The sequence below is a fragment of the Apis florea genome, unplaced genomic scaffold, assembly GCF_048593485.1.
Source record: "Apis florea isolate Af1SG1 unplaced genomic scaffold, ASM4859348v1 contig_3798_pilon, whole genome shotgun sequence".
NCBI lineage: Eukaryota > Metazoa > Arthropoda > Insecta > Hymenoptera > Apidae > Apis > Apis florea.
In genome coordinates, this window is record NW_028256860.1 from 2821108 (window position 1) to 2833252 (window position 12145).

The following is a 12145-nucleotide window of genomic DNA, read 5'->3' on the forward strand; positions in this document are numbered from 1 at the left end:
TAAGCAAAGGAAAGACTTTATTGTCGAGATTCTCTGTTATCAGAAAATCTGATTGTGATTGCACCGTTAGAATTTAGAATTAGGTATTTATTTACTCTTTATTACGATACGCATTAATTTTATATTCATATAATAGAAAATAATAGAAGAGATAGTAAATTCATCAGATTCACTTTAGATTTATTTGTATCTTTTAAGTTATTCAGTTCTGAATGTATAATTCAAACAGAAATTAAGATTTGATGAAACAAGAAACTCATTCAATTATATATAGTCACACTAGATATAGGAGTTCATACAATATGAATAATTGAAGACGCGTTTTATATCCAATTATATCCAATTACATAATTTTCAAATTCATAAGAGAAAAAAAAAAATTTCATCCGTTCAAAGTCGTTTCCTAGACGAATCCTCACCTTCTTCCAATTCGATCCATTACCTAAACAGCCCGGTTCAACGACCCGACAGAGTTTCTTTGGCAAAGAACACCGGGAACAATGAAAAGTGCTGTACCGTATCGAGGACAAATATTACTTTCCAAGAGAAGAAGAAGAGAGTAGAAGAAGCTGTGCAGCATACCGGGACTAACTGTTCCAAAGATTCTTTCGTCTCGGTCCGCTTGCCACGGAGGAGAGCCGGCCGTGATCGTCTAGGATCAAAGTTAAGGCCACAATCTCGGGAGGGGGATTTCCTCGAGCGCGGGAAACGGACGGCAGATTAAAGACGTATCAGCGTTTTATGAGATTTTAATGAGCAAACGAGTTTCTGCCGGCCGCTTCTGCCCCCCAATGGCGGCCTCTCGGATCACCGATGCGTGAGGACGCGTTTTACTACAAAGACGTGTAATATGCCGGGCAAAAATTTGCATCCGCGATAATCACCCTTGGAAAATCGTTAAAAAGTCATCCATCTCGAACGAGACCGTCGAATGGACCGGCTGGTAACGGTGACTCGACTCGGCCGAGGATTTTTAAAGCCCCGATTCCGCCTTAATGCCTTTTTGAACGTTTTAGAGAAAACGATTTACCTTACCCGCTTATTGCGGTGAAAGGTTTCGGATGGCATGCGATAATTCGCATGCTTGAAGTTTTGTACAAGTTTCCTGTAAGTGATTCTTTTCTTTTTTTTCCTTCTTTTTTGGTATTTGTCAAATTATCTTAAATGTAATCTTGTGAAAAGGGTAAAAAGACGTATAGGGACGTAATTTTAACTTCGTGAAATGCTTGGAGAATCAATTCATACAGACACCAATGCAATAATAGTCTTCCTTTTTTTATATAGATCTGATATTTATAGAGGAATATTTGATGATACTGATACTGATTCTAAAATTCCATTCGAATTCGATAATTTTTTATACATTCAAACGAATATACATATAACGAATGATATTATTTATTTTTATATAATAACGCAAAAAAAAAAAACATGCAAAAGTTTTAGTAAGTTAGTCAGTCCTAATAAATAATGCTTACAGCCGGTAGTACGCATTTTACACACTTCCATCGAACGAAACGTTCCTTTCTTCCCTCCAACCAACTCTAACACCGCGTATAAGGAGTAACGACCCATTGAAAAACTTTCGAGCAATTTACACCACGGCGTTCGCGGGTTTTTGCAACGATGATCGGTGGCATAAGGGTTGCCAGTGTCCACGTGAGAGGCGGTACAAGGCGATACAAAAAGGGAGAGGAAGGGTTTTTTTCGAGATGGTGATTCGAGATGTACCTTATGCGTGCGGATCAGTACCGGATATCCGTGAGGTGACTGCAGTCGGAGTCGGGATATGCGGGCTCAGTGTTGTTCGTGTGGGCCAAGTGGAGGAGAGATGGGTCGGAGAAAGAGGCGAAGAGGGTTCTCGAGAGACGGGTGGAGAAGGAAGGGGAGGAAGTTTACGACTATGCCGCGCGATTTGACGATATTCCGGTAAAGGGTATAAATTTCACCGGCAACAGATCGATAAACGCTTGCTTTATGGCTCCCTTCATTCTTTCTTTGCCCACTTGGTTGCGGCGTGAACGCAATCGAGCGGCTTTTATTGGCGACACGGGGGTCCCGTTTCTTGTTTAATTGTTCGCGTCTTACCCGCGCAGATTCTTCGGCTGGTTTAAATCAATATACAAACGAGGAAAGTTTTTAATTATACACGGCCACCCGTCGTCTAACGATTTCCTGTGCCGCTACTTGGTTGACCGAAAATTTTACGCTTGATCTCGGAACGTACGTTGGATCTCGATAGAGATTTTTATTTTTCACGGTGTATTAAGTCCGCTCCTCGGAGGCCCCCATCCTTGATATTTCAAGAAACGGAGGAAAAATATCGTTTTTATTGCTGATAAACGTTAGCGATAACGTTGGTTTATACAACAATATGAAGTTTAATAAATCTTCTAGAATAATGAAATTCTAAATTTGAAATTTAAATCGGACTAGCTATGATCCGAAAAATGTCGTTGAATCTTGATCTGGATATAAAATATTTAAAATTGTACGCTTAAGTAAAACGATACTAAGTAATTGCTCGAGTTTCTTGTTCGATGAAACGGAAATTTTAAAATGGAGTAAAAAAATGTTGAACGACGTGATAAAGCCGATTACATTTCATCCATGAACTGATACTTCCGTTACCTATCATCTCGATTGAACAGATCGTTCCAAAGATCGTGCATCTTCTAATAATTTATAGATGGATCAACGTTATCGCCCGGATGAGCGTAATATCAGCTTCAGTTTTGCACGATTATTTTTCCTTCCGTTTGCATCCGCCGTTCGATGGATCGAGCGTGGAAGAGAAGAGCCAAACGGGTGTTGCTTTTCAATCACCTGCACCCATACCTGTTTCCTTGTTTATTTTATGAGCTGAATCCTCCTTCTGAGCTTCTTCCTCCAACCTTCTCATCGTTTCTTTTTTCCTCTACAAACGATCAGAGAAAAAGAGAAAAAGATCCCGATGCAATCTTTAATATGCCAGAGAGAATGATTCGCGATGATTTTTCTTTTTCTTTTCTCTCTCTCTCTCTCGTTTCGATACGAGATCAAAAGTTAAATTAAAATCGATATCGAGAAAAGGAAGAAACGATCAAGAAACGCGCGTAATTATTCGAGATTACGCCCCCGGATCGCGGGAATATTCGAATGACACGCAGGTGGCGTGGACCCAGCTTTTGTGAATCGAACATCGAGAGCGCATCCACTTAATTCAATCCGTTTTGCTCTTATTTTCGCGTACACACCGGCGCGGTAGGCTCGCTAAAGAGAGAAGACCTGGCACACGCGCCGATGTGTTCCTCTCTCGTTCCCTCCTACTCCCTTCCTTTCTCTTTCTCTTGCTGAGCATACAGAGGAGGCGGTTTCGTTTCGAATCTAGAGAGGAAAAGATCGAGGCCCGGCCGAGGAGGAAGATCGGAAGAGTGGTTCCTTTTGCCCTCACCTTTGCCAGATAATATGTTGCTATAGGTCATTCCAAGAAACGAGAACCGTCTTCTTCGATTCGTCTTATATTCGTGATATAATTGTTGTCTTGATTCTTTCTTTGTTTAAATTAATTTGTAATTAAATAAGAATGCAAGAAAATTAATTCTTAATTAATTCTTAATAGATTAATAATAGAGATCGTTTGACCTCCATTTTTTTTTAAATACGAGAAACAATTTATAACAATTTGTTTGTCAGCAATATTACTTCAAAGATAGAACCTTAACTCATCGTTGTAGATTCTCTTTCGTAATAATCTAATAATCTATTTTTCTATCTTTATTCTATCTTCATTATCACCTTAATCTCTAAATTAACTCCCAAAAATTTGATTCTCCCTAAGTACTCCTAATCTTTCTATCTCGGGAGCGAATAAGAACGTATAACAATCTTTCACAAATTTCCAATAATAAGTAAGAAATAATAAAAAATCCGAAAACGAGTTTTTCCTCGAGACGAAAAAAAAAACGATATCGATAATCTAGGAGCTAGGACTCGGAAGTGTCTAAGCGGCGTCTTCCTGGAACGACCTGTACCGAGGTCCAAAGCGGCGCAAGGAGGCCGTGGCGTTAGTGTGACAAGGACAGGCAGAGGACGAAGGCACGACCGTGCACGAGGGCCGGCCGACTGCTTACATCTTCATTAGGCCCCCATGCCTTGGAGTGCGAGGGAGAGAGGGCGCAGTCGGAGGACGGAGACCGAGCAGAGAAGAAGAAACGATGATGAGGAGGAAGAGGAGGAGCGAGACGGGGCGCACCGCTTGGCCGCGTGAAAGAGCGAGACAGAGTGATTCCGTAAGGCCGCAACGGGGATAAGAAAGTCAGAAGACCGTCGTCCAAAGACCCACCGGGAATCTGTTGTTGTTGCACCGACGGACGGACGGACGAACGGCCGCGTAAACAGAGGATCTCATCTTCTGTTTACCACGCGTGACGGGGAATCGTGGAATTCGGTCGGCGGAACGACTTTTAACGGAGGTCGGTACCTGGAACTCCGTCCATGGATGATATAATTTCGCGAGAAGGGATTGGAACGCGTGGAACTACGACTAGAGCTGTTTTAAATCGCTCTGGAATTTGGAGTTCACTGACATTTGATCTCGCTTGATACGCTTGCCTCGGTCAATGGACTTTATTTTCTTAACCCCTCTCTCTCTCTCTCTTTCTCTCTTTATGGGATGTCAATATCCGTGTCAAGTATCTGATCGGTATTCTTGTCTTACGTTCGGATAAGATAATCTTGTACGTTAAGATTTTGTCAATTCGTGTATATATATATATATATGGTGATTGATTTTCATCGAAAAACTTGTCTTCTTTGAAAAGGATTATTATATTACGAAAGATAATTGGAGCAAGTTCACGAAAATCTTATTCAAATAACGAGATCCAATCTTAACAAACGTGTAAACATCCTCCCCTACCTATCCTCGAGAAGCAATCGACAGGCACACGACAGTGAATGAAAATTTCATCATGGTGATGAGATTCGATGCCAAAAACGATACTCGTGCAGTTATCAATGAAAATTCGCGCGATATCCGTGGCGAGGATAATTTCTACCGGTAAAAAGTTGCGTGGCAGCAGAAAATGAGAACCGCTGGGATTGGATGGGGCTCGGTTCCGGTGAATGGTCGCGGTGGGTGGCCCGGTAGGCTCTCTGTGTGCGCCAAGCCAACCCAGCCAGCCAACCAGCGGTGGGCCTGCGTGCCTGAGCGATTGAGCCAAGTCTCAGCTCCTCCGTGAGCCTCAGAGAGCTAAGCCTGCTTCGAAGCTGGGCCCCTTCGTTTTCTTCTCTCGTCTTCCTTCTTCTCTTTACCACCGCCCTCTTCGAAACTCCGTGAGGGAACATAGGAGAGAGAGAGAGAGAGAGAGAGAGAGAGAGAGAGAGAGAGAGAGTCGGGAAAGAGGCTACGAGGGTTTCTACTCTACGCCAAGTAGCCTTAGCCCGGGCCCTCTCCTCATCCGGGCCCCGGCTCCCCCTCTTCCCCACCCTTTTTCCATCTTTGCGTCACATTGGCTCTTTCTACTAACCATTCGATGGGCATCAATCCCCCACCCCCTTCCCCTTCCCCTCCAGAAATTTTATCTGTACGACCTACGATAATGAAGCCATCGTGGGATATCGCTTTCTGAAGAAGGGACGATAATTAGATGTATCGGCGGCGTAGCGGGATCCTCGTTTCTCCTCCAACTTCTGTAAATCAACTTTTATTGACTCTGATTGAAGAGAGAACGTTTTTCTGTTCATCAAGCATTTCAAGCTCTTTGAATATGTCTACTCGAATTTATATAGATTTAAAATTAAAATCCATCGACAGAAGAAGAGGCATAAAGTTGAAATTAAACTTGCTCTCGTTGAATAAATAAGAAAAGGAAAGAAGAGAACGGGCGAGTTTTTTCGTTTGCTGCAACCAGCGGCGGGAAAGCGTTAAGACCGTTCCGTGGAGGGAGGAGAATTTTTGGGAGCACGTGGTTTATATATTTTCACACGCTGTAAAGCTGTCCACACGTGCGCGTTTCCACGACACACGTTGACAGACGTTCGATCTTGTTACTCCCACACGGGATCATCTTCCAGAACGGAAGAATCCACTTTCCGGAACTTATTCGTTAAAGTGTCAAGGGGGACGTTTCGTGGAACGTTTATTCAACGACAGATGGTGGCCCGTTGGTTGTGCATAATTCACGAGCAATGCCCAGACAGATGTCATCCACATCGGTTGGATGAGAAAAATCGAATAATACTTCCTCCCTTTCCCATCCATTTTCTTTTCGGATCATCACGATTCGTGTTTTTACGAACGAAATACGTAACCGCAAAACGAGGCAGGCGGGGCCAGTTTCTAGGAAAGGGGCGAAAGGAAATCGAGCTCGTTCTTAAGGAGGCGACCGATCGTTGCAGCATTCGGACAAACGTTTCGTGTGGTTAGCGAGAGAGAGAGCTGGCCTTTTGGCTAGTAATATCGCGAAATTAACGTATAACCGGTATAATTGGGCGGAATATCCTTTTAACGATTCGTCGTGTCCTACCTTGTCCGGCTTAACAGCCTCCTCGTTTGAAATTTAAGGAGGAGAACTTAAGGAAGGCTGCCACCGTGGTTGCTTCTGCTCCTGCCGAGGCATTTAAGGACGAAGCACGAGAACCAACGAAAAGGGGGTGGGAGTGATCCGTCTGTTCCTCTCCATCTCTCCTTCTCATCTCCTCCCGTTTTCACCCGTGGCTCTCGCCGTTGCCCGTCCAAAGGGCCGCTCCTGTTGCACCTGTTCTCTCCCTCGTAGCGGTGCCTTCCACTCCTTCGTTCGTGCTCGCTCCTTCTCCCCTACCTTTCCACTCTTTTCCCCCTTTCTCTTTCGATCCACCACGGGTTCGATTCCTCTTCTCTCTCCTCCCTCGGGGCGAGCATCGAATTATCGTTAAACGGCGAAAGGGGATGAGAGAGGGAGGAGTTGGTGTCGCATGTGGGAGAGCGAGCGAGGCCGTTTTATTCCCGAGGGCCGCGTAATTATTTTGCGGTACGTGCAATTTGGAAGGTGGTCGTTAAACCGAGCAACGGAAAAGGATTCGCCCGATTCCCGCGAAAGCAATCGTCACGCTGATACACTCGCCGTCCACTTTCCAAACCGACTCACGAAACCTGAATAAGCCATAGTGGCCGCAATCAGGTACTGTTACTTCTAATGATGCCTGTAATGACGGCCCGCATGGGTATAGATGCTCGTATGTACACTCTGCACATACGATTATTAGATTTCTCGAATCTCGTGTACTCGTTTGTGACTCATAGTTTCAGGTATTGCACGATAAACACGATTTCACGTCTCGTTTCGAGTCGAGAAGCGCGCCAACACTTCGATCTTCTCGCCCTAAACGATCCCCTCTATCCATGCCACGCGATCGAGCCTCGATCAGCAAAACAAACGGCGGCAAGAGTGGAAGGGAGAGGAGGGGGGGGGTTGGACGGTTGAATGAGACGGGGTGGACAAAGGTGAGACACGCGGCCATTCAAAGGTGCCCCGGAGGGACAGAGAGCAAAGTAGATTCTTACACGGTGCAATCACGGTAGCCGGAAGGGTGCGGATAGAACGGGAACTCGATCTTGCCCCCGTGTGCAGTAGACAGGGACGGGGAAATAATTACAGAGACGCCCCGCCGATAAATCAAGATGCACATCTCTCCCCTTCTCCCCCCTCCTCGCTCGAATCGCAGGCAGTGTTTGTATCCCCTCCCTTCCCTCCGACTTTTTCTCTCCCTCTCTCGCTCGCCTCCGTTGAGATGCACGTTTCTTGCTACGCGGAGCGTAGAGAGAGAGTAGCGTCTTTATTACGCTGCTCGATGCTCCACGCCGCATTCTACAGGTTGATTCATCTTTCGGGGGGCGAGAAGGTTGTTGTGGAGGCGCGCGACGAGATGTTGGCGTCTCGTGGGCGGTAACGGGTATACGGGGAGGATAAAGAGAGAGTAAGAGAGAGAGAGAGGTTGAGAAACTCGTTGTAAGTGATTCCATTCGTAAGGAAACGTTCCGTTGGCTTGGCGCAAACTCGAGCGAGCCACTTTTACGCTCGATGCCTGCCGAGCACGCGTTTCGTAGCGTTTTAATCGTAGCCTCTCCACCTCTCGTTTCAGCCCATTTCTCTCGGTGGTCCACCAGTGGCTCGAAATAATTAACATGCGATCGTCTTGTCTTTGAGAATAGGTATTTCGATTCTACGAGAAGAAATATGTTTTCTCCCGTTTCACGGGATAAATACTTTACTGAGAAGTGAAAATTAAAATTCTCGGACAAGATGGGTCGAAAATAATTGATTTTAAATCAAAGTGACTTCAATTCTCCGATCAATCTTTTTTATTCGACGAAAGGTGAAACGATTAAAGATGTACGCAACAATTCCAAATCCATTAATCAAGATAAAGAAAATATATATATATATATATATACACACATCCATGTGTATATAGAGAGGTAGAAACAGCAGTATACAACAATGTATGCGTGGTCGAGAATACCTCAGAGAGCGATAAAGTCATTCCTGTAAACGATCCCCCGCTATATGTGTCGTTCCGTGTATCAATAACGCGTGTATAGTTTACGAGCGTGCGCGTGCCACAGCGGAACAATAAAAATCGCGTATAAGTATTAGCCGAGTCGGAGTTCAAAGACTGGGTCGATAGATTCCGTGGAACGGCTGCTATTGTTAACCGTGAACAAATACGTAGCGGTTTTCGACATTCCACCGGTTCAAGCACGGTTAGGTAGAAAAGAGGCGAAGGAAAAGGTCGAACGTGCGCAATCAGGCTCCCTTCTTCTTCACGCCACCTTCATTACTGGTGTTCGTCCCCCGAGCGAGGTTTACGGTCGGAGAGTAGTATCTGTCCCTGTTACCCAGGTCGGTCACGATGACCCTTTATTCCGCCTTGGAACACCTCGCCTCTCTTTCCCTCTTTGCCTCGTACGAAACGTGCTCCTTCCCCTCCTGGAATCGTATTACATAATGCCTCGTAACGACTTTCATTAACTCGCGTCACGATACGCGTATATTATACAAACAGTCCATAGATTCGAGCGCAGATAAATATGGGCAATTATTTCTGATTAATTAGCCAACATTCGTTAGCCGGCTATAATTCAGACGGATCGACGAGGGAACTTTTGCCCTGTCGAGGATTTTATTGGGCGTGGAAAAAGAATCTTGCGAATTTATAAATGGCTTCGATTGTTCGAAGAGTTTCCTATCCCTATATGGATGATACTTCAATGTTTGCGAGTAAATTTTTAAGATTAATCGATTAACTTTGCTTTCGAAATCGCGTACTGATATTTGTCCATGATCGCTCAATTTATTACTCGTAAATAACTTTTTTACTTTGAATACTTATATAAAGTATCATTCGGATTATGGTTTCGAATTTTTTTGAAGAAACGTTTTTAAGTCCTGTTCCTTTTATTATAAATTTTCTATCCGAGTTTGCATGCATCCTTTGATTTCTTATCCAGGAATTTTAAACACCTATAATTTACGTTATTACACCCTAATAGAAGATTCAATGATAATTTTCTAATAACAGTGTATGTTTAAGAGATAACCAGGTTTCATATTTTTATTTTTCTGTAATCGTTACCTTAATTAAGTGTATATTTAGAAGAAGAAACAAGCATTTCATCTAATAAGAACTAATAATAAGATGAAATAATCGCGAAGTGTATACTGTTCACAAACTCTCCACTAATATTCATCTCCACTGATATAATCCGATTGTTTCACAATAACATTCTTAATCCCAATAAAATTTAACTTATCCTCATCGTCCCTACCCATCAATGATGATAATCGGCCGATAAAAGAATTCGTAACAAAACGCTTCGATCACCAATCCAAAGCAAGAGACAGTACAGAAAAAAGCAGATTCGTCCAAACCTTCCAAATCCAAGCTGTACGAAATTCCGTGGCGAGGGAAGGAAGTCCTGTGACGGGTTTGCACAGTAACCCAGGTCGTTTCTTCACGCCGCCCTCATTATTGTTCGTCCTTCGAGCTTTACGATCACGTGGTATACCCTGTCCCTCAGATTGGTCACGATGAGGCAGGCCCGTTCGTTTCCACTCCGTGTACATCCCTGAATATCGGGCTCGAAAGACCGCCCGTCGACTCTCCGCCAGCTAGGTTCTCCGCGTCTAACCTCTCTGACGTGTAACGTGTTCCACGATTGTACACGGTTGAGAACCGTCTCTTGATAGCGGGCGACACGGGTGGTCTCCAGAGGCCGCGCCGTGGCGGAACGAGCAAATACGCCGTCGGCATTTTTGACGGTGAAATCCGACTAGGTGGGGTCCCGACGTACCCCGTGTCACCCGTCATTCTCGTGCCCTTCCCGCCTTGCTTTTCGATGAATACGCGTACCCTTGGTTCGCGCTCTATGTGCCACTCTCCTGGACGCCACCCTCTCGTTTCGCCCGGATTCTTCGGATCGTTTTTGCGAACGTGGTGGGGTCTAGGAGTTGACGTTTCGAGGATCGATTGTATAGAGGATTGTGAAAATCCTTGAAATTAAAAATTAGTTGAGAAAAAGATTGGAACAGTATAATATATTTTGATTTATAGGAGGATTGGATTTGCCTCTATTATTAGAAATTAATTGTAGCAGTTGTTTTTTAATTTGTCTTTCGATTGTTTTTTTTTGCAAAATTAATATTACAATAATAATTATAATTGGCAATATTTAATTACGATATATATCGAAATAAAAGTATTTATCAATTCGTTAAACGGATAATTTAGGAAATTAGTTACTCGATCCATTGGCTGGAACCAACACTTCGTTAGAATTAATACATTCATTCGAGCAGTGAACACCTAACGACTCGTTCGGACAAGATCGATGGGGTTGTGCCGTGTTCGTGATGGCGAGGGCGACGGTTTTCGACCCATAACACAGTGCTATTTCCATGTCTCCTTCTGGGAACGCTTTCATTGGTACCTTGCCAGAAATTTTTCCCGGTATATATCCGTAAAGCTATAGAAACGTGTGTTACGACACCGGGTCGCTCTCGATGTTTCTCTTCGAGGAATCGTCCCGAGCATAAACATTACCAGCCCGTCGAAAGCTTAAAGTGGCACGAGTCGCGAATAAAGCGACCGGCCAATCCCGATGGAAGCCTCGTGACTTTGCCCAACCATGATTCCAGGCCGACTGAAAGGGTCCAGGTAGTGCGTTTCCCCTTTGAAGAAAGACAACTGCGATCCAAACCTGTATTTTAGACGCCAGCTCTTTTGACGAATTACCAGAAATTATCAGAAACTATCCTGCCGTCCTGCCTCCTTGAAAGAAAAAAAAAAAAAAAAAAAAAAGAAACAGTGATACGAGTTGTACGTTCTTTTTGGAAATATGAAAAAAATTTATTAAGGTTCGGAGAATCAGTCGAATTTGTGAAATTTTTTAAGGAAAAATATTTATCTTTGATTTTTTGAACAGAAAAAAATCTTAAGAATTAAATTCGTAAAGCTAAGGGGCTTTATAGATAGATTGTTTATGTAATATATTTCTTTTTTTTTAAATTATAGCAGTACAAAGATCAACAATTTTGCGAACGAATATACTACAGAATAATATTATACAGAAATATTTTAGAGATAAATCTTTTCAAACTTTAAATTTTGAAAAGATGAAAAATCATTTTCCCCAAGTTATTCAAAGATAAACTGGAGCGAAAAGGGAAACGTTATAGAAAAACGAGTTATAGAATATATGTTGCTGGACCAGATTCTTTTATCGAAATTCACGCAACGTGTGACGGTATTTTTTGATCGTAGAAGGCGGAAGGTTGCAAAAAGAGTTGAGCTACGCTTCGGAAGCATTGGGCGAAGCAGCTGCCTCGACGCATCAACTCGTGATTCAGACACCGAAGGATCCTGGAGCGAATATTTTGCACCCTGCCGCACTCAAGGAACATTTAGCGATCCTGAAGGCGGCGACGCAGGTCACCGTACGCTTATTCGATACGTAAGTACCTTTTTCTTCTTCCTTTTTCATTCTATTATCAAAGTATGAAATATCTCATGAAGTTTAAGCGAAAAAAGGGTGTGAACGTGTTGATAGAATTTTTAATTAGAATCATATGATTACGTAGTTATATTAACAATTATTATTTGTTGTCAAAAACGCGCAGCGTGT

The 12145-nt window shown here is 43.4% G+C and overlaps 1 protein-coding gene and 1 long non-coding RNA gene across 4 annotated transcripts in view; one reads left to right on the forward strand and one right to left on the reverse strand.

Annotated features, from left to right (window-relative positions):
- ptc (protein patched) overlaps positions 1-12145 on the forward strand; it is a 47668-nt gene that overhangs the window by 16215 nt on the left and 19308 nt on the right. For all 3 annotated transcript variants that reach the window (XM_012484964.3, XM_086915854.1, XM_086915855.1), the window contains exon 3: positions 11785-11974. In XM_012484964.3, coding sequence (XP_012340418.1) covers positions 11785-11974 — 190 coding nt within the window. The remainder of the gene's footprint in view (positions 1-11784; positions 11975-12145) is intronic.
- LOC147656326 (uncharacterized) lies at positions 8306-10202 on the reverse strand. Its single transcript, XR_015294641.1, has 2 exons — positions 9894-10202; positions 8306-8951 (listed from the first exon to the last, which is right to left on the reverse strand). It is a non-coding gene; the product is annotated as an uncharacterized LOC147656326 (long non-coding RNA).